This window comes from Neltuma alba, unplaced genomic scaffold, assembly GCF_004799145.2.
Source record: "Neltuma alba isolate B1F8T4 unplaced genomic scaffold, ASM479914v2 tig00011850_pilon, whole genome shotgun sequence".
NCBI classification, from domain to species: domain Eukaryota; kingdom Viridiplantae; phylum Streptophyta; class Magnoliopsida; order Fabales; family Fabaceae; genus Neltuma; species Neltuma alba.
Window position 1 is genome coordinate 812,823 of NW_021636455.1, and position 26,386 is coordinate 839,208.

The 26,386-nt window shown below is 35.5% G+C and overlaps 3 protein-coding genes across 4 annotated transcripts; all 3 read left to right on the top strand.

The window, feature by feature from the left end:
* The first annotated feature begins 1,078 nt into the window (after window positions 1-1,078).
* On the top strand, window positions 1,079-19,060 carry LOC114718513 (15-cis-phytoene desaturase, chloroplastic/chromoplastic). Of its 2 annotated transcripts, none has more exons than XM_028903854.1 (15): window positions 1,079-1,243; window positions 1,450-1,728; window positions 1,816-1,948; window positions 2,289-2,377; window positions 2,751-2,808; window positions 3,650-3,805; window positions 4,568-4,716; window positions 4,811-4,930; window positions 5,370-5,583; window positions 5,709-5,811; window positions 6,134-6,181; window positions 7,033-7,078; window positions 7,362-7,549; window positions 7,791-7,953; window positions 8,220-8,690. In XM_028903854.1, exons 2-15 carry the CDS (start codon window positions 1,507-1,509, stop codon window positions 8,274-8,276), a joined length of 1,746 nt encoding a protein of 581 aa, XP_028759687.1. In that variant the 5' UTR covers window positions 1,079-1,243; window positions 1,450-1,506; the 3' UTR covers window positions 8,277-8,690. The 2 variants fall into 2 exon arrangements, 1 of the variants encoding a protein (XP_028759687.1); XR_003737826.1 differs by lacking the exon at window positions 1,079-1,243 and adding an exon at window positions 18,933-19,060 and having other exon boundaries at window positions 1,507-1,728; window positions 8,220-8,328.
* Window positions 9,587-15,431, top strand: LOC114718560 (probable amidase At4g34880). Its single transcript, XM_028903916.1, has 8 exons — window positions 9,587-9,634; window positions 9,721-9,861; window positions 10,622-10,683; window positions 13,110-13,230; window positions 13,662-13,873; window positions 14,121-14,357; window positions 14,447-14,639; window positions 14,900-15,431. Exons 1-8 carry the CDS (start codon window positions 9,587-9,589, stop codon window positions 15,263-15,265), a joined length of 1,380 nt encoding a protein of 459 aa, XP_028759749.1. The 3' UTR covers window positions 15,266-15,431.
* Window positions 19,061-23,134: 4,074 nt separating the features above from the next.
* LOC114718515 (probable amidase At4g34880) lies at window positions 23,135-25,840 on the top strand. The gene is made up of 5 exons (XM_028903855.1): window positions 23,135-23,739; window positions 24,171-24,382; window positions 24,665-24,898; window positions 24,980-25,172; window positions 25,402-25,840. The coding sequence occupies exons 1-5, from the start codon at window positions 23,197-23,199 to the stop codon at window positions 25,762-25,764; spliced, it is 1,545 nt and encodes a 514-aa protein (XP_028759688.1). The 5' UTR covers window positions 23,135-23,196; the 3' UTR covers window positions 25,765-25,840.
* The last annotated feature ends 546 nt before the right edge of the window (window positions 25,841-26,386 follow it).

The following is a 26,386-nucleotide window of genomic DNA, read 5'->3' on the forward strand; positions in this document are numbered from 1 at the left end:
TTTCCTTTCTTTATCGTTATGTTTTCTTTCTTTGCGCCGCATTTAGGGGGGGAAAAAAAAAACTATTTACTCTACTCATTTGAGAGAGACTTTCGAACGATTGGCTGAAAATTTTGGTCCATTGTATATGAAAAGTTGAAACCGCGATCCTCAAAATAAGAAATCCTGCGGTGTTTGGATTGTTTACGTTCTGGACTGGAAGATTACTTGGCAAAATGGCCGACCGTCGTTGATGAGTTTGCTTTGTCACTTTGTGGCAACTTTGCTCACTATCCACAAAGGAATATTCCAAGGGTGTGTTTGGTTGGAGGGGAGGGGAGAGGAGGGAAAATGAGCCCCTCCCCTCATTTGGTTAAAATTTTGGAGGAAATGTCCCCTCCCCTCCCCTCCCCTCCCCCATTTTGGCTCCCCTCCAAATTGGGGGTTTTTGGAGGGGAGCCAAAATTTTGGACCATTATATCCTTATGATTTTTTTAATATTCCACTTCTACCCATAAAATATATTATTATAATATTTATTTCAAATAAAAAATATATTATCCTAAGTAAAAAAAAATATATATACACATTATTATAATTAAAAATATATTATAAAAATTATTTAAATAAAAAATTATAATATATAAAATTAATTGTTTTTTATAAATATATTATTTATTAAATATATTTTAAAGTTGGAAAAAAAGATAGCCTAAAAAAAATAAAATTTCATTTTTCTTAGAGTATATAAAATTTGTTAATTTGATTATTTTAAATATATTATTATATTAATTAGAATAAAAAATTACTATACCAATTTTTTAATACACATATTAACATGATAAGACTGAATTTTTATTAAATTATATAATTTAAATTAAGATGTAAATTAATTTATATAATATATCAATAAAAAACATAAACTAATATGTAAGGGTAAAATGGTAAATTGATTATTACTATCCCTCCCCTCCCCTCCTTGAACCAAACAAGGGATCATTAAATACCCTTCCCTCCCCTCCTTTTTAATCAAACCAAACAAGGTGAAGATAAAACCTCCCCTCCCCTCCCCCTCCTCTCAAACCAAACAGACCCTAAAAGGCCAAACCAACCCATTAAACAGATGTTGCGTTTGGTGCTATCCCCATAATTTCCACGAGCTTTCTTGCTTTCTCATACTTCCCCCACCCCTGCTCTTGCTTTATTGTCAGGGATGAAGTTCCTGCAGCTTCCCATCTTGGCTTAAATTCCCGTTTTCTCTCGGGTAATGTTCAACTTCCTTTTAGATTCATGAATTCAGTTGTCGAGTCATGCAGTGGTGCAAGTGTTTGAGCTTTTTCTTCTTGGAAATTTTCATATGAAAAATCCCAAATTTTATCAGATTATAGATGTTCATGAAGATAATAAGTTTGTCTTCCAGTTGTAATTGGATTATTTGGTTTTGTAATATTTGAACTCCGCAATATGCAGGCCTTTGAAAACTGAATTCTAAGCTCCACTGCCAAGTCGGAATTTGAGTACAACATAATGGCTGTATGTGGGTGTATGTCTACGGTGCACGTGAATTGGCAGAGTAATATAGTGGGAGCAAGAGATATAGGACCTATCCCAGGATTTGGTTATCGGAATACGTTAAGCCAAAACATTTCGTTAGCGTTTGGAGGAAGCGAGTCCATGGGTCTTACTTTGAGACTTCCTTGCACACGCTCTGTTAAAAGCAGTCTGAGGAAGAATGGCTTTCCCTTGCAGGTTAGTGTGCTTCGGTCGGTATTATTTAATCAATTCTTCATTGAATGGTCTAATTCAGTAAATAATAACGACTAACTTGCAACACAGGTAGTTTGCATTGACTATCCAAGGCCGGAGCTTGAAAATACAGTTAATTTCTTAGAAGCTGCTTACTTGTCTTCAACCTTTCGCACTTCATCACGTCCAACCAAACCATTAAAGGTTATTGTTACGGGTGCAGGTAATGTGAGGCTATGTCAACTGAAAGTAATATTTGTGTCCATTTGGAAAACAGAACTTGTAATTTTTGTGGCTCTTTTTGTTTTCTGTGCTGAACTGTACGATTTATCTGATTAAAGAAGGCTCTTCCTTCCTTCTACTAATAATTATATTGAGCTGGTTTGTGCTCTCTGTGGCGAAACGGACAAAGGAAGACATTCACTTATGCACATGTCATTTTGAATGTGGAACAGTTTGCTATTTATTTTTCTGAGTGTCTGCTAGGAGTCCAAACTTATATTTCTTATGTCAAATCTCTAACACGGGAACACCTCCAAATCATACTGTTCTGTTTGTAACAGGGTTAGCTGGTTTGTCAACTGCGAAATATTTAGCAGATGCTGGTCATAAACCTATACTGCTTGAGGCAAGAGATGTTCTAGGTGGAAAGGTTTTCCCACTAATTTTATCCTACTAACTTGTTTTGAGCTGGACAACATACGTGTATTTTTGCTTGCTGATTAATACTGTATGATTATATGATATGACTAAAAAGTAGTTAGGAGGCCAAAAAGGCAAATTAATGGGATAGTCGTGACTCAATAGTAGGAAAAGCACTGGGCAGTTAGCTGGAGCAGTTCTTTCTCTACTATTATCCAATGAATATGTCCACTTCACATGTCCAATAATTCCTCTGTTTTCATTCTATAGAAAGGTCCGAACTGCATTGGAAGGCTAATTACAGATTAATCAGATATATGAAGCTTATTTTTTATATTGCAATTTTAAATGTTGTGGATTTACTTTTTGTCTCGTTTCCTAAGGTTGCTGCCTGGAAAGATGAAGATGGAGACTGGTATGAAACTGGCCTTCACATATTCTGTAAGTTCATTAAACTTATGGCCTTCAGTTTTTCTGTCATATAATTATGTAAAAGTTTGTTAATAATATGTTTCCTTAGAAACTATTAATATATCTATCTTATCTGTTTCCTTAAATAACTTCGGTAAGCTCTTCTGCATTGTTTTGCTTCAATGGCATTGTTCTGTTTGAGATTTTTTACACATTATGTTTTTGTTTATTTTCTTCAATGTTGCATTTCAGACATGATCTCTGTTTGTCTGTTCTTTTTGTTGTATGGTTACTTTTTCCATGGTGCTTCTTACAGTTGAACCTATCATTATTGAAAATGGTTACCTATAAAGTCATCTTGCTAAGGGAAATGGATTGGGCCTTTTTCTCCCGTAAATTTGTTCCTTTATGTTTTATTCATTGCTAAAAGTTATCTGGATAAATCAGAGAGCATTGCTCATCAAACCAAAATAGTTCCAACTTCTGATTGCAGTGCAAATCAGAATTGACCTGTTGAGTTATTTCTAGGCGCACACCATTTTTATAAGACTGAGATGGTAGAGACGCTGGAGCAAACATTTGAAATGTTTTTGTTGCTCTCATTATGTGATTGGCTTGATTATGAAGTGATGCTGTGCTGTGAGATAAGAAGAACCTAACAAATTTCATGAAATTTTGTTGATAATTTTTGGAGTAAATTGCATATGTGCTATAAGCTATTATTATGTCTCTCTCTTGATGTTTTCATTCTAAGTGATCTGATTGGAAGCTATCTATTCTAGATTTAGTAAATTGTGTTGTTGTGATTATCTGAATCCTGTTTGGTTGTATTTACTCATACTCTAAGAATATATCTTTTTTGTTGCCAAAGTCGGAGCATACCCCAATGTTCAGAACCTATTTGGAGAACTGGGCATTAATGATCGGTTACAGTGGAAGGAGCATTCTATGATTTTTGCTATGCCAAAGAAGCCTGGACATTTCAGTCGATTTGATTTTCCTGAAGTCCTCCCTGCTCCTTTGAATGGTTAGGTGTTCGCATTTACCATTGTAAAACTTAAAATAAGAGTTATTAGTGATCGCTATGATATTGAATGTTGTTTGTGTCCTTCTAGTGCTAGAAAACCTACGATACTAGAACTTTTCATTTGTCTGCTGCAAAACGTATGCTTGTGCTTGTGTTCGTGTTCTTCCTGTCTATGATATGGTAATGACTTCAAAACCAGAATTCAGTTGAATTGACTTTCAGTTCTGTTCAAAGTTTTAGCAGGAACATGCGTATTGAATTTTGAACAATAACAAGTCTTATCCTACTAAGTAGGGTCGGCTACATAGATCGCATGACGTCATATCTTAATTTTCTGTTGAATTTTGAACAAATCTTAATTTTTCAGAAGGGCTAGCTGGTTTATCCAGTCAATCTGCAAACTTAGCTGCTAACATATGGGTTTTCTTTAAATAGAAAGCCCTTCAAAGAAATGTGTTTGCAATGGTCTAATCTTTCAGTTGTCCATGAACTTAAAGCAGAAACGAAGTACAAATATTCTAGTATTCTTTTTAATTGCAGTTAGTTTTCTGTGTTATATACATCATTGTGCGTGTGTTTGTGTGTTTCACATTCTATTTTTCCTGATAAGAAGATAATTTATCTTTTAAACAGAACCGACAGATGGCTCAGTTCTCCATTCTATATTTTAACATTTCTTGCATTCCTCTGCTGGGCTTCTGTTACATTTTTCTCTAGTTTTTCAGTGTTTTCTAGTGCTCATTCTGTGGTTTTGACTGATAGGAATATGGGCAATATTGAGGAACAATGAGATGTTGACTTGGCCAGAGAAAGTCAAGTTTGCTATTGGATTGCTGCCAGCTATTCTTGGCGGGCAGGATTACGTTGAGGCTCAAGATGGATTATCTGTTCAAGAGTGGATGAGAAAGCAGGTGTGACAATTCTTTTGGGGATCTAAGTAGCTTGGCTACTTCACAAACCAAGATCATGAGAAAGCAGGTGTAACATGTTTTCTCCTCATTGCAGGGTGTGCCTGATCGAGTAACTGATGAGGTGTTCATAGCAATGTCAAAGGCCCTAAACTTCATCAATCCTGATGAACTTTCAATGCAGTGTATCTTGATAGCTTTAAACCGATTTCTTCAGGTGCAATCATTTCCATTTCTCAAATAGTATTGTTTCAAAAGATTAGTTATACCCTGGATCATATTTTAATGGATGCAGATTAATAATTAGAAATGATGCATGAAGAGTCTTCATGCTTAAAAAAATACAGTTCCACGTATCATGAGGAGCAAATGTGGGTCTTGTATTCATACTCCTGCTCAGCCTTCAGCTTCCAGTGACTCTCAAGAGTTTTAGTCGTTACCGGGATGGCATTCCACAGTTGTGTTCTATGCCATATATGGTTTTACCGGTGCTATTGCCATCATGAATTAATCTTTCTGCTACCCCTTTACTTCATTTTATGCACAAATTTTGCTTGGAATAATGAATAGAACGAATGGAGTATAGTCGTTTCTGTAAAGCATTACCCTTGCAAAGCAAAGCCTAATGGTTTGCGTGTTATTAAATATTCCAATAGGAGAAGCATGGTTCAAAAATGGCCTTTTTGGACGGGAATCCCCCGGAAAGACTATGTATGCCAATTGTTGATCATATTCAGTCCTTGGGTGGTGAAGTTCATCTCAATTCTCGCATTCAAAAACTTGAGCTGAATGATGAAGGGACTGTAAAGAATTTGTTATTAAATAATGGGAAGGTGATTGAAGGAGACGCTTATGTGTTTGCAACTCCAGGTACCATTTTTCTGTATCATCTCCTTGCAGTCCTTTTTCTTTTCTATTCTTTTTTTTTTTTTTCCTTTTTGGCTTTTGGCATTCTGTCTTTCTGTTTCTTCACATTCTTACTTTTGTTCAATTAGTTGATATCCTAAAGCTTCTTCTGCCTAACGACTGGAAAGAAATTCCCTATTTCAAGAAATTGGAGAAACTGGTGGGAGTTCCGGTCATAAATGTTCACATATGGTCAGTGATGACTTTTACTGTGGAAACCATCTTTTTGTCTTTGTGCTCGCCAAATTTGCTTTCACTTAATTGTTATAGTTATCGTCATTGTTATATATTGTTGCCGGCAATTGTATGTAGAGTTTAATACTCATAATTTAGTCACTGAGGAACATAAGATATTGGGTTATCAGACATCCCTTGCGATATGTGCAATATTACTTTTCGTTTTCTCTTTTTATATATTAATTAACCTTTCTTCTCACAACAAGAACAAAAGTATTTTATGATCTCAGAATTACTTTTCCCACTGGCTTGGTAACAAATATTGTGCCTCGTGCAGGTTTGATAGAAAACTGAAGAACACATATGATCACCTACTTTTTAGCAGGTCATTCTCTCACTTTGGATGAATTACAGTGTCTAGAAGGGATAGAAATTCTGTACGCTTCATGTCTCGTTTAATTTATGGCTTATAATTTCCTTTGTTAAGAAAACCAGGTTGGACCAACTGGTTCAAAAGGAAAACATTGGAACTGGATGGCCCTTTTTCAGTCTGGTCAGCCCATGAGCTGGAGGGTTAGAGAACTGTTCTAGTCAAACTTAATTGGTTTTTTCCTCTGTGGGATAGGCTGGTTTTCCTCTCCTGTCCATTGTAAATGCATTCTAGATGGAAAAGTACTATTGCATGTTATCAAAGCCAGTATTTGATGCATCAAAGGAGGTGCTTATCACTTAGCCATGTCATGTGTTGTTGAATGTGGCCTTTATTATATTATTTGTCCACCATTGTAAGAAATTTATTTTATGTGCAAACCGTAGTCTCTTATTGTACTCATAAAGCCTCACTACCGTGATGACGATCATATTCTTTCTATAACACTCTTAGCACTCCCCAGAAAGTTGGAGCATTGATTTCACTAAAATTACGGACATCCTTTTATTTTGCCCCCTTGTTTGTTACCTGGGTGGTTGAAGTTTTGATTATTGATGAGGATTTTATTCATTGAGATGAGAAGGGTTTGTAGAGCGAGTTGACTTAGGGATAGGAGCATGTGGCAGGGTTTTTCTTGCAATTTGTGGACAATAATGTCTAATTATTTGTTACAACTGTTGATTTCTTTGTTATTGTTGCTTGAAAATAATCCTTTAGCTTCCAGCTATTTATTGACTACAAAATTTCTATCAATGATTTCTGGACCTTAACCTCCCAGATGTTCTTATTTTCTTTTCTTCATGCAGAAGTCCCCTTCTGAGTGTATATGCTGACATGTCAGTGGCTTGTAAGGTAAAAGCCACTTTTCATATAATCTTTTCTCAAGCCACCACGATGCATTTGTTCCCATACAATCTTTTCTCTCCTGTCATTTTTCTCTCTATTCACAAATCATTTTAGATTTCAGCTATTTATGTATGCTTTTACCGTATTCATATTTCTCAACATAATCTGCATATACACCCAATGTATGCTTATGATTTCATGTTAGGATGTAGTTGGAGTAAGGAGCTGAGTTTGTTGCCTCTGGTTTATATATGAAAAGTTCCTTTTCGTGTTTCATTATCTTACACAGGAATATTATAGCCCAAACCAGTCTATGCTGGAGTTGGTTTTTGCACCAGCTGAAGAATGGATTTCACGCAGTGATGAAGATATTATTGAGGCCACAATGAAGGAACTTTCCAAACTCTTTCCGGATGAAATTTCTGCGGACCAAAGCAAAGCAAAGATAGTCAAGTATCATGTTGTTAAAACGCCAAGGTTTGATTGATTTGCCATAGAGATGGATTAGTCCCTTTTCAAGTTCTTTGAATATTGACTGTCAAGTGTTAACTAAATGATGGAAAACATAAGTTATTATAAGATTGGCTTTTGTAGGAATTTTTTTGCCCTTTTAGATTCTGTGTTAGATATATACGACTTATCACTGAACTAGTCAGCTAGTAACAGAAAACTATTACATTTTATTGACTTGCGATATTATTCTGAATATATTTGTCAGGTCTGTTTACAAAACTGTTCCAAATTGTGAGCCCTGCCGTCCTGTACAAAGATCTCCCATAGAGGGTTTCTATTTAGCCGGTGATTACACAAAACAAAAGTATTTAGCTTCAATGGAAGGTGCCGTTCTTTCCGGAAAGCTCTGCGCGCAGGCTATTGTACAGGTAAAGGTGGAACTGAAATGTCTCAATAGCTTGCATCAACAATATCATAATCTTTATCCATAAATTCTTTAGCTTTGGTAGAATCCTAGCATTGGGTGGGTTGAATTTTCTATCCATCCAATTCGTCCGTACTTTGGCTTGCAAAAAATCATACATTTTCTGGTGACATTATTTTAGAAGGCCATTGATGAATAAAGCACTTCAATTATAAATATTGAGGCACTTCCATCGAAGGACATCATGAATTCTTGTCCTGAAATGTGTAGGATTCTGAGCTGCTTATTGCACGGGGGCAGAGGAGGAGGATCGAAGCAAGTGTTTGATTAAGTCTGGAATTACACTTGTGGATAAGCATCGTTCTGAAGCTTTCATCAAGTCGCCATTGATCATATCATACCATTAAAGATTCAGCTTTTGCAACTATGGAGCCTTTTCATGGGGAGGTTTTCTAAATTCTTTATGGCAAATATCTACCTTGTAGACGATGTGGACAATAACACACAAAGAAAAACTGATTTTAGAATTGTATTAAAAAAAAAACCCGATTTTAGAATATATGTGATCATTACCTACTGTACCCTATTCGGCCTTGCAATGGCGGAGCCGGGAGGGAACCTCGTATAGCAGCAAAAGCATTCGCAGGAAGCTCTGGTTGGAGCGCTCATTTACTTGTAAGGTTATGAAGAATCAGGTTCTGTTACTGATATTCATCTCTCGAGTCTCAAAATGGTTTGTATCATACGTTAAGGATAGGGAATATATATATATATATATATATAATTTTCATGTAGCTGTTATTGTTAGCTTTATTTATTTATTTATTGCCAGCTTGCGTTCTCTATTTTTGTGTTGCGACTTGCGACAAATGCAGCTTTTTTTTTTTTTAAAATACTTAAAAAGTTGTTTTTGAGTTTTGGTTATGAATTTGATTGACGTTACGCTATATTCATGGGATAATGTACCTTACAGGAGGAAAAATGACAATTAAAGATCTTGTTAAATTATTGATTTCAGTTACATATCTGCTATTATTAAAATTTTATTAGAGGACCATTAGGAGACAACCTTATTCTCGAGCGGATTATTTGATTTTCACAAATGTTTTATCTGTAATACATAACTGACTTTTATATGATTTTAGTGCTCTTGAAATGAAAAAAAATAAATTAATTTCAGAAATTGTGAGCATAATAGCTTTAAATTTTATAATTATCATTATTGTTGCTTTTCATCAATTCATCCGGGTTCAGATCCTCTCAGTGGCCATTTTCTCCTCAATCCTCAGAAGCTCTAAATCGTATCCGTCCAATCAATCTAAAGGCTCACAAAAAGACATATCATCTAGATTTTAAATTTTATCTCCGCCGTCCAATATATTATAATCTTAGCCGTCCGTTCAAATCCCATTTTTGCCAAACCCCGGCGATCTGTTCCCTCGCACTCGCGGCACTCCGGTCTCCTTCACAGCCCTCTCCGGCTTCATGTCCTCCGTCTCCCACGAAGCACGGCATCTCGTACTCTCCCGTTCACCTACTCAGATCAAATTCTAGTTTAGCAAGTGAAGCGGTTGCAGGCCTTTTGCGATCTCTAACTTCAATCAATCTATACAAGAATTCAGTCAGAGAGCGGAGCAATGAAAGAGATAAATAGACTGCTGAGGCAGTCTTCCTCGGCTCCTGAGGTATAGGAATAGGTATATTGCCACTTGCATTTATGCATATTTCTTGCTGTCGATCATGGAGGAATATGTGGATGTCATTTCCATAGATAAAAGAGCAGGGTATGAGTGCACTGGGAAATTCATCTGTGGATGAGAAGCTCCGCATTAAACTTGCAAAGAGCGATTTCCTGTCATTGATGATTAAGTGCCGTGAAGACGAGGATGTGAAAGTGAAGAAGCTGCAAGAGGCATGTTGGCAAATCTAGCTTTGAGCCATGTTCAACCACAGCATTTTGGTTGAAGCAGGGTCATATGAAATTGGTGAGGCTTCCCAAGTTTACATGGTACTAAAAAGATGGTTACTTCAATAATAAAATATTTGCATGGCATGCTGGTTTTATACGGAGGCAAGTAAATCCCGTCAACATAAATTCACTAAAACCCCATGAGAATATTTGAGGGAGGGAGTGAATGAAAGAATGGTAAGAAGAATGTCAAGTTTTCAGTGGGACTTAATTCTTGATGCTCACAAAATTCCAGATCGAATTTTCCTGCAGGCAAAGTTCTTAACTTGATTCTGAAGGATCCAAAGTCAATAAAAAGGCGACGATCTATTTTCTTGACTCACCAGCATAGACATAACATGAATGCTCCGTAGCCTGTCTTTCTTATTAGTTTATGAATTGAAATGAAGCTCGTGTCCATCAACTCCATCTCCCTTTTGTTCCCGTGGTGAATTTGTCGTTAAAAAGATTTCATGATAGTGTGGTACGTGTAAACAGTGACGGGTTTTGTCGTGTAAGACTACCATTCTTCATATATGTTGATGATTTGGAATTGGTTCTCTCCTCTTGTCATGTCTATATACAATTATAATTTATACATGCGTATCTTGAGCGACGAGCATGTATAGGCTTGACGGATAATTGTAATATAATGGAAGAATTGAGTTCAAACACCGTAAACATTACATGTTTGAGTCCCATCTATCTATCTGTCTCGTTTCAGGTTTCTGGCAGCACAAAAGCAGTCACCTGCAAACAGGGAAAGTGTAGATTTTACTTGGAATAGTACTTAACCCATGAAAGTAATTTACTTTTGGTAAAATGTTCCTTTGGTTATTTTGTTTCTGATAGAAGTTGAAGAAGATCGACGCCACGTCCGCAATTGAGGGTTCAGTACGTTTTAAAAGGTGACAAAAACAGACGGCTACGATTTAATAAATTAAATGGCTCAGATGAGCTTCTGAGAAAAAATGCTGCTGAGGGAATCTGCTCCCCAATTCGTCCTGGGCTCCCACTTTCTTTCGGCTTTGTGGTCACTAAGGGCGTCTGAGATTGTCTCTTCAAATTATAAATTATTTGCACTTTCGATAGTGCATGATTATCTCACTTTTATAATTTTTCAGTATTTTAAAACAATTCCTTATATTAAAAATATTTTGAAATGTCACTATTGAATCTCAAAACTGCATGAAGAAAGAAAGATTAAAAAAATTAGAATAATCTTTTATTTTTAGTTGTAATTTTTCTTATAAAAAAGGTTTTTTATTTGCATAAAATCGTCTTAAAAACATAATAAATTTTCATGAAACATGCATTCATACCCTTTAAATGAGCTTAAAAATTTGAATTTTGTAAATAACCAAAAAAACACAATATCAAAAGATTCGTCTCTATGTTAGATGATAAAACCAGGCACTACATGGTTGTTAAATGAGGGAAAAGAAAGATCCAACGTGATCAACGTGTTAATGAAGTTGTTTACAAATGAGATTTTATAATTAAGACCAAATGTAATACTAATAATATATCTGACTTGTGTTTTTCTATGAGAAAGAAGCATATTTTTTGGAAAGATTTTGATCTTAAAACTTCTGATTAGATAGAGATTATACTTAAATATAAAGTGACTCGAGAATGTTTTGAATTATACGAAAAAAATGATTATGCTGTGGCAAAAGAAAATAATATTATTTTTTTACTAATCATGTATTTTTTTTAATTGAAAACAATCTTATTCGAGGGAAAGTAAATCCGCATGAATAAGGTGCCTTCCTCTTTTTACTTAAAAAAAATTAAAAAAAAAACCTTCAAATTCCAATGTGTTTATTATATGATGTTATGGTTCATCCATGGATGATAGTGCTGTCCATTCTTTGGGCAACATTCTTCCGTCAATTATCAAAACATAAAATCATTCATTGGTTCCCAGCATCCACTCCCGCCAAGGCACCAACGGGTAATGGCGCTGTGGCTTTGGGATTATCTTATTTTATTGACCAAAGACTATGAATAATTATTTAATTGAGAAAAACAAAACAGAGAACATTTTTATTGAACTCAGCTACTTTAAGGGTTAATCCGATACTCAAAATAGGACTTATTTAATAAATTTAATTAAAGCAAGAAAGTTAAAAAAGTTAGTTAATTATAAAAAAATATAATATCATAATTATCTTTCTTAATATCTTTCTTCCTCCTCCTATTTAATTATACTTGTGAGAGTATCAATAGGAATAATTTTTAAAAAAATCAATAAATGTGACAAATAAATCTTATATTTAGAATCAAAATCAACTTAATAATTAAGTTCTACATTAAGACTGGAGTTTTTTTTTTATTCTTCATAACAAAAGCGGTTGTAATGAAAAAATGGACGCTCATTTTTTTTTTATATTAGTATTATAATTATGATAAAATTAGTATTACTAACTCTAAAATTTGTTATTACAAACGGTTGTTATGAAATTTTTCTCGTGAATATTTTTTTTTTGGAAAATCTTATAGTAATTTTGAAAAAAAAAAAAAACACCACTAGCCGGAACAACGTGACTATTAAATTACTCTGGCCACCTTGGCTACTTGGTGTTACTTCTATTTCTCACGTTGCGCCGAGCTAGCTTGTGTTACAACTTACAAGACACACTCTCACCAGTCAGCACTCAGCAGTCAACCCACATGTTCCGCGCACTGAGTTCTTGCGATTTTAAGTTTACTCTTGGATTAGGCAAAGGAGCGATTTTGTCCCATAAAAAGCAGCTCTTAGTTACCCCCACCACCACCCAAAGCATCGAAATTTGATTTCACTGCTAACGAGTCTGCTCACCCGCTTAGCCTCTCTTTTGATCTTCGGATTTTTTTTTACCCAAATATGATAAACAGTCAAAAAAAATTTACTCAGGTATAATAGATCAAAAATATTTATCGAGATGCTATATTTGAAAATCGTTTAGATCGTGATCGAGTTTAAATTTATATAGAACTCGTTCAGACCAAAAATAAATTTAATAAGACCCACGTCATCAAACAACAGAACTCGTTTAAAAAAAACAAAAAACAAGTTCAGTGAAACCCACCTCACAAAATAAAACTCATTCTTTGAACAAATTCAGTGGGAGCCATCTGAAAAAAAGTGAATTCTTTGTCTTCTAATTACATTTTTTCCCTGTACACTCTGTGCTCCTTCTACAATATGGCCTTTTCTGTCAATGCAGTTACGCTCCCAGTCTAGAAACTGGGGCCATCATCTTAGGGAAGGCTACTTTGAGTGAGTGGTCCAATTACAGGGGACATAATATACCCTCTGGCTGGAGTGCTAGAGGCGGGCAAGGCAAGGTGAATCACTTATCCTCCCAAAATTCATAAGGACTAATATACGGTGCACAAGCTTACATTCATGTCAAAATGTTAAAATCCTTTAGGTTTCAAGACTGATTCATCTTGTAATTGGAATCATAGAAGGGACTTTAGGATAAAGTGTTGGAACATCTGTAAATGAATGAGATATTGTAAAATGAAGTAATTTTTTTACAGCTGACAATTTGTTCTGGTATATATGGATGAGCTTGAGAGGAGATGTGTCATGAATGGGCTATATTTTAGTACGGGCTAGAACCATAAGGCTTCCTCAACTGGGCTTGTGAGGAGTGGTTAATTATAAAGATGAACACTAGGGGTGTTGTGTTTGTTCTTTCTTCTGTGCTATCGGACCATAACAAGATACATGCTTTTTCTGTTAATGCCTTCATGTGTTGTTGTTGCTGCAGAATCCATACACAATGGGTGATCCTTGTGGGTCTAGTAGCGGCTCTGCAATATCAGTTGCAGCAAATCTTGTAACAGTGTCTCTTGGTACTGAGACCGATGGCTCCATTTTATGTCCTTCCGATTCTAACTCTGTAGTGGGCATAAAACCAACCGTTGGTCTCACTAGTAGAGATGGAGTAGTTCCCATCACACCTCGACAAGACACAGTAGGGTAAGTCAACTTCAAGTGATACATTAAACACTTCCATCTGATCTTCCTAAACACGTCTTGATGTTTTTGTACAAATTACAAGATTTTGTGTGCTGTTTCCAAATGGGTTTATCTCATATGGTTAGAAGTGTGTAGTATCATGGAGGGCCAAATGGTAAAGTCTCATCTGCGATTTCTTTTCTGATATAGAAGAAAATTTGCATATATATAATTTAACAAATGTGTACAATGGTGGGGAATGTCGCAGACCAATTTGCAGGACTGTATCAGATGCTGCATATGTTCTCGAAGCCATTGCAGGCGAAGACATTAGGGATAAGGCAACCATTGAAGGATCAAAGTATGTCCCAAAAGAAGCATATGCTCAGTTTCTGATAATAGATGGGCTAAGAGGAAAGAGGGTTGGAATTGTGAGATTTTTCTACGAGTTTGGCAATAATACTTTCCGGCAGAAAACTTTTGAGCAACACCTGAAGACACTAAGGTATATATATTGAAAACAACTATGAATGGCTGGAATCAGTTCTGGCAAATTGTTGAGGTGAGCTGTTAATACTTTGATTCATATTTTAGGCAACAAGGCGCTGTTTTGGTTGACAATTTGGTGATAGATAACATCAAGGAACTCTTTACCAGCTCGAGTGAAGACATTGCAATGTCAATTGAATTCAAACCATCCCTGAACTCGTACCTTAAAAACCTGGTCGTTTCCCCAGTGAGAACCTTAGCAGATGTAATTGCCTTCAACGAGGAACATGCTGAATTGGTAAGGATGTTGTTACAACTTGATGTATAAGCTTTTAAACATACCATTTTGTTGCCCTAAAATATTGCTAAAAGTAAAAATGTTAAACATATCATTAAAACCTAGCATGGAAAGGCCACATGATTGTTACATGGTGCCACTTTTCCGGAGAGTTATAAGTAGTTTCTCCTAATATATATGATTCCAGACACTAAAGTTAAAGTGATATAGTGAAAACAAAAGTTTTGGTAAAGAATTTGACAGTGTTCAGAAAATTGCAGGAGAGACTTGATGAGTATAGCCAGGACTTTATGGTGGAAGCTCAAAAGACAAGTGGAATGGGGAAAATAGAAAATGAGGCATTATCAAACATGACAAGGTTGTCTGAGAATGGATTTGAGAAACTTATGAAGGTGAATAACCTAGATGCAGTGGCGATCCCTGGTGCAGTTTTTAGTCGTGTACTTGCCATTGGAGGCTATCCTGGAATCGTTGTGCCTGCGGGGTACGACAAGGACGAGCCATTTGGGATTTGCTTTGGAGGGTTGAGAGGGTCAGAGCCAAAGCTTATTGAAATTGCTTATTCATTTGAACAAGCTACTAAGGTTAGGAGGCCACCACCGCGCCTTCATGAGCTGAAAGCGTAAATTAAAATGAACAGATGATTCTGATAATTAACTAGATGTAATTAAGTTTGTTTGAACAAATAAGGAGTGAGTTCATTCGAATTTTTATCATTTGTGCGTTGTACGGTTGTAGACTTGTAGTATCATTTACCAAGAATCTGAATCCAATGGTTGGGAAGTACAAAAATGCCCAATGATCAGTTAAAGCAAATCTAATCCCCACGCACAGCATATAGACGTATTAAATTTACAGGAAAATCATGCTACATTTGTTATAATTAATTAATTCCAATTTCTTAATATATCCAAATTAACTAACTGTTGGCTTTTATGTTCGATGGTAGAGAGAGTATTATACTAGCATTAGTAATTACTACATTCGGTCTTTAATACAAGACTTTGTTTGACTTTTATTTTGGTCCTAATTATAAAACCCTAATCTACTTTGTCTCTCATATTTATACATTTTTTTTTCCAAGGTAGTCCCTTTAATAATAGTAGTTCTAGCCAATAAATTTGATTAGTAAGGATATTTTAAGAAAGATAACATTTATTTATTACAAATAACTAATTTAATTTATTTTCTTAATCTTCTCAAATTGATCAACTAGTTCTTATAATTAGGGCCGAAAGTAGTAGTTATCAGCATATTAATAAAATATCATCAACACATGTGAAGTCATAATCAACAGGGCGCCCTAAAAATTGATCAAGCTTCCTATTTTGAGCTGAAGATCAAACTTCATTTAGTATATTAATAATTCTACCCAAAGTATGTCCACATGGCAAACAACGAATAACCAACCATAGCATTTTAGGCTTTAGCCTTCCCAATCCAAATGTCTTTCTCATTTCTTATCTTATCCTTCCATGGTAATGTCACTTCTGAATCGCTTGGTATTGTCTTCTCTCTTTGTTGTGGCCCCTTCACACTGCCTCATATTCTCCTTTCATCGATTTAATATTACTTTTAACCCGACGTAGATGTTGTAATTTATAGGCTTTGAAATGACAGTACAAAGGCGATAGGGCGTAGTCATTCATTTGGCACCGTGGGCCCTGCTGAAGCTACATGCACTGGCTCCCACCTTGCACTACCACCAGTGAAAAATCAGCAAAACGTACCATGATTCCAAGCAAACGTTAATGCCTAATGTCTTGCAATGGAGCATATATGTTGGTTTGAAGTTTCCATCCCCACCTGTGACAGCAAGGAAACAACAATACATGCACTGTTGATTTCACTGCTCACTCTCTCTCATGGCTTCCCATTCACAGCTTAGCCTCTCTTTGATCTTCCCATTCCTTCTTCTTCTTCTTCTTCTTCTCTCCCCATGCCCACACAAGACAAGCCTATCTCTTTCTCAAAAAAGGCCTTTTTGGACGGGAATCCCCCGGAAAGACTATGTATGCCAATTGTTGATCATATTCAGTCCTTGGGTGGTGAAGTTCATCTCAATTCTCGCATTCAAAAAATTGAGCTGAATGATGAAGGGAATGTAAAGAATTTGTTATTAAATTATGGGAGGGTGATTGAAGGAGACGCTTATGTGTTTGCAACTCCAGGTACAATTTTTCTTTTATCATCTCCTTATAGTCCTTTTTTTTCCTTTTATTTTCTTTTTTTTTTTTTTTGCTTTTTCTTTGTTTTTGCTTTTGGCATTCTTACTTTCTGTTTCTTCACATTTTTCCTTTTGTTCAATTAGTTGATATCGTAAAGCTTCTTCTGCCTAACGACTGGAAAGAAATTCCTTATTTCAAGAAATTGGAGAAACTGGTGGGAGTTCCAGTCATAAATGTTCACATATGGTTAGTGATGACTTTTACTGTGGAAAACCATCTGTTTGTCTTTGTGCTCGCCAAATTTGCTTTCACTTAATTGTTATAGTTATGGTCATTGTTATATATTGTTGCCGGCATATGTATGTAGAGCTTAATACTCATAATTTAGTCACTGAGGAACATAAGATATTGGGTTATCAGACATCCCTTGCAATATGTGCAATATTAACTTTCTTCTTCTCTTTTTATATATATTAATTGACCTTTCTTCTCACGACAAGAACAAAAGTATTTTATGATCTCAGAACTACTTTTCCTACTGGCTTGGTAACATATATTATGCCTTGTGCAGGTTTGATAGAAAGCTGAAGAACACATATGATCATCTACTTTTTAGCAGGTCATTCTATCACTTTGGATGAATTACAGTGTCTAGAAGGGATAGAAATTCTGTACGCTTCATGTCTCGTTTAATTTGTGGCTTGTAATTTCCTTTGTTAAGAAAACCAGGTTGGACCAACTGGTTCAAAAGGAAAACATTTGAACTGGATGGCCCTTTTTCAGTCTGGTCAGCCCATGAGCTGGAAGGTTAGAGAACTGTTCTAGTCAAACTTAATTGGTTCGTTTTCTCTGTGGGATAGGCTGGTTTTCCTCTCCTGTCCATTGTAAATGCATTCTAGATGGAAAAGTACTATTGCATGTTATCAGAGACAGTATTTGACGCATCAAAAGGAGGTGCTTATCACTTAGCGATGTCATGTGTTTGTTGAACGTGGCCTTTATTATATTATTTGTCCACCATTGTTAGAAATTTATTTATGTGCAAAACTTAGTCTCTTATTGTACTCATAAAGCCTCATTACCATGATGACGATGATATTCTTTCTAGAACACTCTTAGCACTCACCAGAAAGTTGGAGCATTGATTTCACTAAAATTACGGAGACCCTTTTATTTTGCCCCCTTGTTTGTTATCTGGATGGTTGAAGTTTTTATTATTGATGAGGACTTCATTCAGTGAGATGAGAAGGGTCTATAGAGCGAGTTGACTTTGGGATAGGAGCATGTGACGGGGTTTTACTTGCAATTTGTGGACAATAATGTCTAATTATTTGTTACAAGTGTTGGAGATTTCTTCGTTCCTGTTGCTTGAAAATAATCCTTTAGGTTCCAGCTATTTATTGATTACAAAATTGTTATCAATGGTTTCTGGACTTTAACCTCACAGATGTTCATATTTTCTTTGCTTCACGCAGAAGTCCCCTTCTGGGTGTATATGCTGACATGTCAGTAGCTTGTAAGGTAAAAGCCACTTTTTATATAATCTTTTCCCAAGCCACCACGATGCATTTGTTCCCATACAATGTTTTCTCTCCTGTCATTTTTCTCTCTATTCACAAATCATTTTAGATTTCAGCTATTTATGTGTGCTTTTACCGTATTCATATTGCTCAACTTAATCTGCAAATACACCCAATGTATGCTTACGATTTCATGTTAGGATGTAGATGGGGCAAGGAGATGAATTTGTTGCCTCTGGTTTATGTATGAAAAGTTCCTTTTCGTGTTTCATTATCTTACACAGGAATATTATAGCCCAAACCACCCTATGCTGGAGTTGGTTTTTGCACCAGCTGAAGAATGGATTTCACGCAGTGATCACAATGAAGGAACTTTCCAAACTCTTTCCGGATGAAATTTCTGCAGACCAAAGCAAAGCAAAGATAGTCAAGTACCATGTTGTTAAAACGCCAAGGTTTGATTGATTTGCCGTAGAGATGGATTAGTCCCTTTTAAGTTCTCTGAATATTGACTGTCAAGTGTTAACTAAATGATTTGGTTTTATCCAAATACTCCTAAGTCGAATTACACTTGTGGATAAGCATCGTTCTGAAGCTTTCATCAAGTCACCATTAATCATATCATACCATTAAAGATCCAGCTTTTGCAACCATGGAGCCTTTTCATGGGGAGATTTTCTAGATTATTTGTGGCAAATATCTACCTTGTAGACGATGTGGACAATAATACACAAAGGAAAACCGATTTTAGAATTGTATTTTAAAAAAAAAAACCCGATTTTAGAAGATATGAGATCATTACCTACTGTACCCTATTCGGCCCAATGGCGGAGCCGAGAGGGAACCTCGTATAGTAGCAAAAGCATTCGCAGGAAGCTCTGGTTGGAGCACTCATTTACTTGTAAGGTTATGAAGAATCAGGTTCTGTTACTGATATTCGTCTCTCGAATCTCAAAATGGTGTGTATCATACAGTAAGAATATGAAATATATACACACACACATATATATAATTTTCATGTAATTTTTATTGTTGGCTTTATTTATTTATTTATTGCCTGTTTGCGTTCTCTGTTTTTGTGTTGCGACTTGCCACAAATGCAGCTTAAAAAAAAAAAACTAAAAAGTTGTTTCTGAGTCTTGGTTATGAATTTGATTGAAGTTACGATATATCATGGGATTATGTACCTTACAGAAGGAAAAATGACAATTAAAGATCTTGTTAAATTGTCGATTTCAGTTACATATCTGCGATTATTAAAATTTTATTAAAGGACCATTAGGAGACAACTTTATTCTCGTGTGGATTATTTGATTTTCGTAAGTGTTTTATCTATAATAAATAATTGATTTTTATGTGATTTCAGTACTCTTGAAATAAATAAAAAATCAAATTAATTTCGGAAATGGTGAATATAATTGCTTTAAATCTTTATAATTTTCATTATTGTTGCTTTTGATCAATTCCTCCTGGGCTCCCACTTTCTTTGGCTATGCTTTACAATGCAATGTTGTCTTTTGGCTTTGTGGTCACTAATGGCGTCCGAGACTGTCGCTTTGTGATTCAATAGTACATGATTATCTAAATTTTATAATTTTTCAGTATTTTAAAACAATTCCTTAGATTAAAAATATTTTGAAATATCACAATTGAATCTCAAAACTACATGAAGAAATAAAAGGGGGAGGGGAAGGAACAATCTTTTATTTTTAGTTGTAATTTTTCTTATAAAAAGTTTCTTTATTTGCATAAAATTGTCTTTGAAACATGATAAATTTCCATAAATAATACATTCATACCCTTTAAATGAGCTTAAATATTTGAATTTTGCAAATAAAAAAAACGATATCAAAATATTCATCTCTCTGTTAGATGATATATGATAAAGCTAGGTGCTAAATAGTTGTTAAATAAGGGAAAAGAAATATCTAATAAAGCCAAGACCCCACTCACCAACGTGATCCACATGTTAATAAAAAATTATCAAACTCCATTCAATATACTAATAATATATTTGAAATTGTCTCAAGCATGCCTGTTAAGAAAATTTTAACCTTAACATTCCTAATATATTAATATTAAATATAAAATGACTCGGGAATATTCTGAATTATATTTAAAAAAATATAATTATATTTTGGCAAAAAAATAATAAAATTTTTTGTTAAATATTTGTATTTTTTTATTAAAAGTAATTTTATTCCAACCACACGCTGAAAGTAAATCGGCATGATTAAGATGCCTTGCTTTTTCTTACTTTAAAAAAAAAAAAAAAGAAAAGCTTTCAAATTCGAATGTGTTTATTATATGATGTTGTGGTTCACCCATGGATGATAATGCTGTCTGTTCTCTGGGCAACACTCTTCTGTCAACTATCAAAGCGTGCAATCATTCATTGGATCAAGCCGTCCACTCCCGCCAAGGCACCAACGGGTAATGGCGCCCGTGGCTTTGGGATTTTCTTTTTTTGTTGACCAAAGACTATGAATACCTATTCAATTAAGAAAAACAAAATAGAGAATATTTCTTGAGGAAAAACCATATTGAAGGTACCTATACTTTCTCTTAATTTTTAATTTGGTACCTATGTGTTTTTTTTCTCTTTAATTAAACATTTAATTTTATCTTTTTAGCAACATTAGCTCTTATAACTTTGTTCTATTGATATTTTTAGTCTCTACATAAGGATTAATGATGTTAATAGAGGAAAAATAAAAATTTAGTTAAGAACAAAAAACACATAGGTACCAAATTGAAAATTGAAAAAAAGTATAGGTACCTCCAATATGGTTTTCCCTATTTCTTGATAATCAATTCAGAGTTGTAATAAAAAAATGGACGCTCCTTACCCAAAAAAATGGGCGCTCATGTTCTTTTTTTATATTAGTATTATAATCATGGTAAAGTTCGCATTTCATCCTAACAATCTTGAAACTTATTATTATAAACTATTCAGTGATTATAAAATTTTTTAAGGAAAAAAAACTAAAAATTATTAAATCTCAAATTATGTTTAGTAATAGTATTTTATTTGGTATTAACAATACTAAATTTATAAATAATAAAAAAAATTTATTAATATTTCTTATTTAGTATTTAGTAATTTTCAGGTTTTTTATTTTATTAATAAATATTTTTTTCCTTAAAATCTTATAGAATTTTGATTTAACTGTTATGTAAGGTTTTCGCATCTGTGATACTTAAGAGTAAAGTATTTCATTTTACTGTCTGCGTAATAAAACGTTATTAGACTAAAGTTTAGGAGAGTAATATATAGTTTCTCTTAATATATATGAAAGTGATACAGTGAAAACAAAAGTTTTGGTAAAGCACTTGACAGTGTTAAGAAAATTGCAGGAGAAACTCGATGAGTATAACCAGGACTTCATGGTGGAAGCTCAAAAGACAACGGGAATGGGGAAAGTATCAAACATGACAAGGTTGTCTGAGAATGGGTTTGAGAAACTTATGAAGGTGAATAAACTAGATGCGGTAGCGATCCCTGGTGCAGTTTTTAGTCGTGTACTTGCCATTGGAGGTTATCCTGGAATCGTTGTGCCTGCGGGGTACGACAAGGACGAGCCATTTGGGATTTGCTTTGGAGGGTTGAGAGGGTCAGAGCCAAAGCTTATTGAAATTGCTTACTCATTTGAACAAGCTACTAAGGTTAGGAGGCCACCTCCGCGCCTTCAAAAGCTAAAAGCTTAAATTAAAATGAACAGATGATTCTGATAATTTATGTAATAAGTTTGTTTAAACAAGTAAAGAGTGAGTTCATTCGAGTTTTATCAGAATTGTATGTTGCGGTGAATTTGTACGCTGTAGTCATCATTTGCCGCGCATTGAAACCCGCGCACAGCATAGAAACATACTAAATTTGCAGAAAATTCACGTTAAATTTGTTATAATTAATTAATTTGACTTTCTTAATATATCTAAATTAATTAACTTCTAGCTTTTATAGTAGGTAGCAGAGAGAGTACCATGCTAACATTATTAATTAATTATCGGCGTACTAATAAAATGTCATGAACGTATGTGAAGTCATAAAAAATGATCAAACTTCATTTAATGTATTTACAATTCTACCCAAAGTGTATCAACATGGTAAACAACCAATAACCTAGCGTGGCATTTTAGGCCTTATCCTTCCCAATCCAAGTGCGTTTCTCATTCCTAATCTTATCCTTCCCAATCCAAGTGCGTTTCTCATTCCTAATCTTATCCTTCCATGGTAGTGTCACTTCTGAATCACTTGGCATTGTCTTCCCTCTTTGCTGTGGTCCCTACACTCTGCCCCATATTCTCCTTTTACCCGCTAAATAATACTTTCAAGTTTTAACCTGATATTACTATCCTCTGATATTTAATATAAGATACAGTTAACTAATTGAAAAGATTAAAAAAATTAGTTAGATTAGTTATTTGTAATAAACATGTGTTGTTTTTTCTAGAATATCTTTACTAATAATATATACTAGCTAAAATTATCATTTGATAGAACATTTAACATGTGTAACCTATAATGACTATTTTCAAAAAAATAAATATAAAAATAAAATAAATTACTCTCTCATATTTAAAATCAAATTAAAACATGATATGTAAGCTTTGAAATGATCAGGTACAGAGGCGACAGAGCATAATCGTCATTTGGCACCGTGGGCCCTGCTGAAGCTACTTGCAGTGGCTCCCACCTTGCACTGCCGCCACTGAAAAATCAGCAAGACGTACCATGATTCCAAGCAAACGCTAATGCCTAATGTCTTCCAATGGAGCATATATGTTGGTTTGAGGTGTCCATCCCCACCTGTGAGAGCAAGGAAACAACAATACACGCACTGTTGATGTCACTGCTCACTCCCTCTTATGGCTTCCCATTCACAGTTTAGCCTCTCTTTGATCTTCCCATTCCTTCTTCTTCTTCTTCTCCTCTCTATGCCCACACAAGGCAAGCCTGTCTCTTTCTCAAATATAAGAGAAGCCACGCTCAGCGATCTCCAACTGGCCTTCCGTAGAAATCAACTAACCTCCAGGCAGCTCGTTGAGTTCTACATTCGAGAAATCCACAGGTTCAACCCAATTCTCAAGGGGGTGTTGGAGCTTAATCCTGATGCGCTAGCCCAGGCTGACAGGGCCGACCGAGAACGATGTCGTGCAGGACGTCCTCTGCCAAAACTGCACGGCATACCGATTCTGGTGAAGGACAACATTTCAACCAAGGACAAGATGAACACAACGGCTGGGTCTTATGCTCTTCTGGGGTCCGTGGTGCCTAGAGACGCAGGGGTGGTCTCCAAGTTGAGAAAAGCTGGGGCCATCATCTTAGGGAAGGCTACCTTGAGTGAGTGGTCCTATTTCAGGGGAAATAATTTACCCTCTGGTTGGAGTGCTAGAGGCGGGCAAGGCAAGGTGAATCACTTATCCTCCCAAAATTCATGAGGACTAATATACGGTGCACAAGCTTACATTCATGTCAAAATGTTAAAATCCTTTAGGTTTCAAGACTGATTCATCTTGTGATTGGAATCATAGAAGCGACTTTAGGATAAAGCGTTGGAACGTCTGTAAATGAATCAGATATGGTAAAATGAAGTAATTTTTTTACAGCTGACAGTTTGTTCTGGTATATATGGATGAGCTTGAGAGGAGATGTGTTATGAATAGGCTATATTTTAGTACGGGCTAGAACCATAAGGCTTCATCATTTGGGCTTGTGATGAGTGGTTAATTATAAAGATGAACACTAGGGGTGTTGTGTTTGTTCTTTCTTCTGTGCTATCGGACCATAACAAGATACATGCTTTTTCTGTTAATACCTTCATCTGTTGCTGCTGCTGCAGAATCCATACACAATGGGTGATCCTTGTGGGTCTAGTAGCGGATCTGCAATATCAGTTGCAGCAAATCTTGTGGCAGTGTCTCTTGGTACTGAGACTGATGGCTCCATTTTATGTCCTTCCGATTCTAACTCCGTAGTGGGCATAAAACCAACCGTTGGTCTCACTAGCAGAGATGGGGTGGTTCCAATCTCCCAAAGACAAGACACAGTAGGGTAAGTTAATTTCAATCGTCAGTTGCATTTACATGTCTCAATGTTCTTTAAACAGATTACAAAATTTGTGTAGTGCTCTGGTATAATATGAATGTCTCCTGAAGCTTGAAACATGTCATTTAATCAAGTAAATAGATCTGTTATCAGTTTGTTTTGTTAGAACCATGAATATTCAAATGTTAAGACAAACGATATTATTGTGCAATTGGATTTTCTGACATAGACAAGATTTTGAATGTGGGAATGCCTTTAACAATTGTGCAATGGTGTGGGATGGTGCAGACCTATTTGTAGGACTGTCTCAGATGCTGCATATGTTCTTGAGGCCATTGCAGGCGTTGACGTTAGGGATAAGGCAACAATTAAAGCATCAAAATATGTCCCAAAAGGTGGATACACTCAGTTTCTGAGAAAAGACGGTCTAAGAGGTAAAAGGATAGGGATAGTGAGGTACTACTACAAGTTTAACGGTACTTCGCTGCAGAAAACTTATGAGCAACACCTAAAGACACTAAGGTAATGAAAACCATCATGCATCGTTTAAACCATGCTAGTGAATTGCTGCAACAAGTTGCTAACACTTGGAATCACATTTAGGCAGCAAGGGGCAGTACTGATTGACAATTTGGAGATAGATAACGTTGAAATAATCAAAGATGCGGGATATGAATTCACTGCTTTGCATGCTGAATTTAAAATAGCCTTGAACTCATACCTTAAAGCTTTAGTTAATTCTCCAGTGAAAACCTTAGCAGATGTGATTCACTACAACAACAAACGCGCAGACTTGGTAAGCAAGTTGTGTATAACCCCATTCTTTATATATGTTAAAATATTAATTACCTTTTAAGGTCCATAGGTCAAAATTATTATTAGACGGTAACCAAGAAAATTGTATATATTTCTTCTTACTATAGATAATATAGCCACTTGAGTCTAAATTGAAGTGATTAGATATATGATTAAATATTTAAAACTGAAGTCGGCATGGAGGATTTGACCGTTTGAAGTAATTGCAGGAGAAAACTGATAAGTACAGCCAAGACGTTATGTTGGCAGCTCAGAAGACGAATGGAATTGGGAAGAAAGAACGGGCAGCATTATTAGTCCTGGCATGGCTGTCCAAGAATGGAATCGAGAAAGTCATGAAAGTGAATAAACTAGATGCAGTGGTGACCTCTGGTTTTGATTTTGCTACTGTACTTGCCATTGGAGGGTATCCAGGAATTACTGTGCCTGCAGGTTACAATGAGGGCGAGCCAGTGGGAATTTGCTTTTCAGGTTTGAGAGGTTCAGAACCAAGGCTGATTGAGATTGCTTATTCATTCGAGCAAGCAACTAAGCTTAGGAGGCCACCACCACTTCATAAGCTGCGACCCTAAATTAAATATCAGCATATCATCCTGATGAACAAATGTTCTGATAATTAATCATCAATAAATAAGTTCATTCGAACAATAGTGTCTTTGTTTTCTAATTAATCAACAACTAAAGACACCAAACAATGGATTAAAACCAAAAAAAAGAAAAGGAAATTCTTTTCTTCTGATGCTTGAAGACTCCTTATTTCTCTAAATTTATAGAAATAGAATAATGAATTTACCCATAATGGACGGTAAAACTCGAAATATCTTTATCTATTATTCATGGCAATGTATATATGTCGAAACATTGTTATCCTAGGGACGAAGCTTTGAACAGGAACAAACACCAATCTGGTGATCATCACATACATGTTAAGTCTGTATCAGTTTCAGCGCAGCGAATATGGCTGAAGATGCCGAGGACGCGATTGAAGATCTTTGACGCAGAATGCATAGCAGAAGCGAGAAAGTAAACAAAGACGCGTGCAAAGACATGATGATGCATCATGAAATATGCAATCTATAGATGTGTGCATTTTGGCCCTTATTAACCACCGACCACACCCAGGTCTCCAAATTCTGATAAGACACACATTTTCACATTCTTCTTGCAGAGACAAGAGAGGGTAGGGGGAGCACG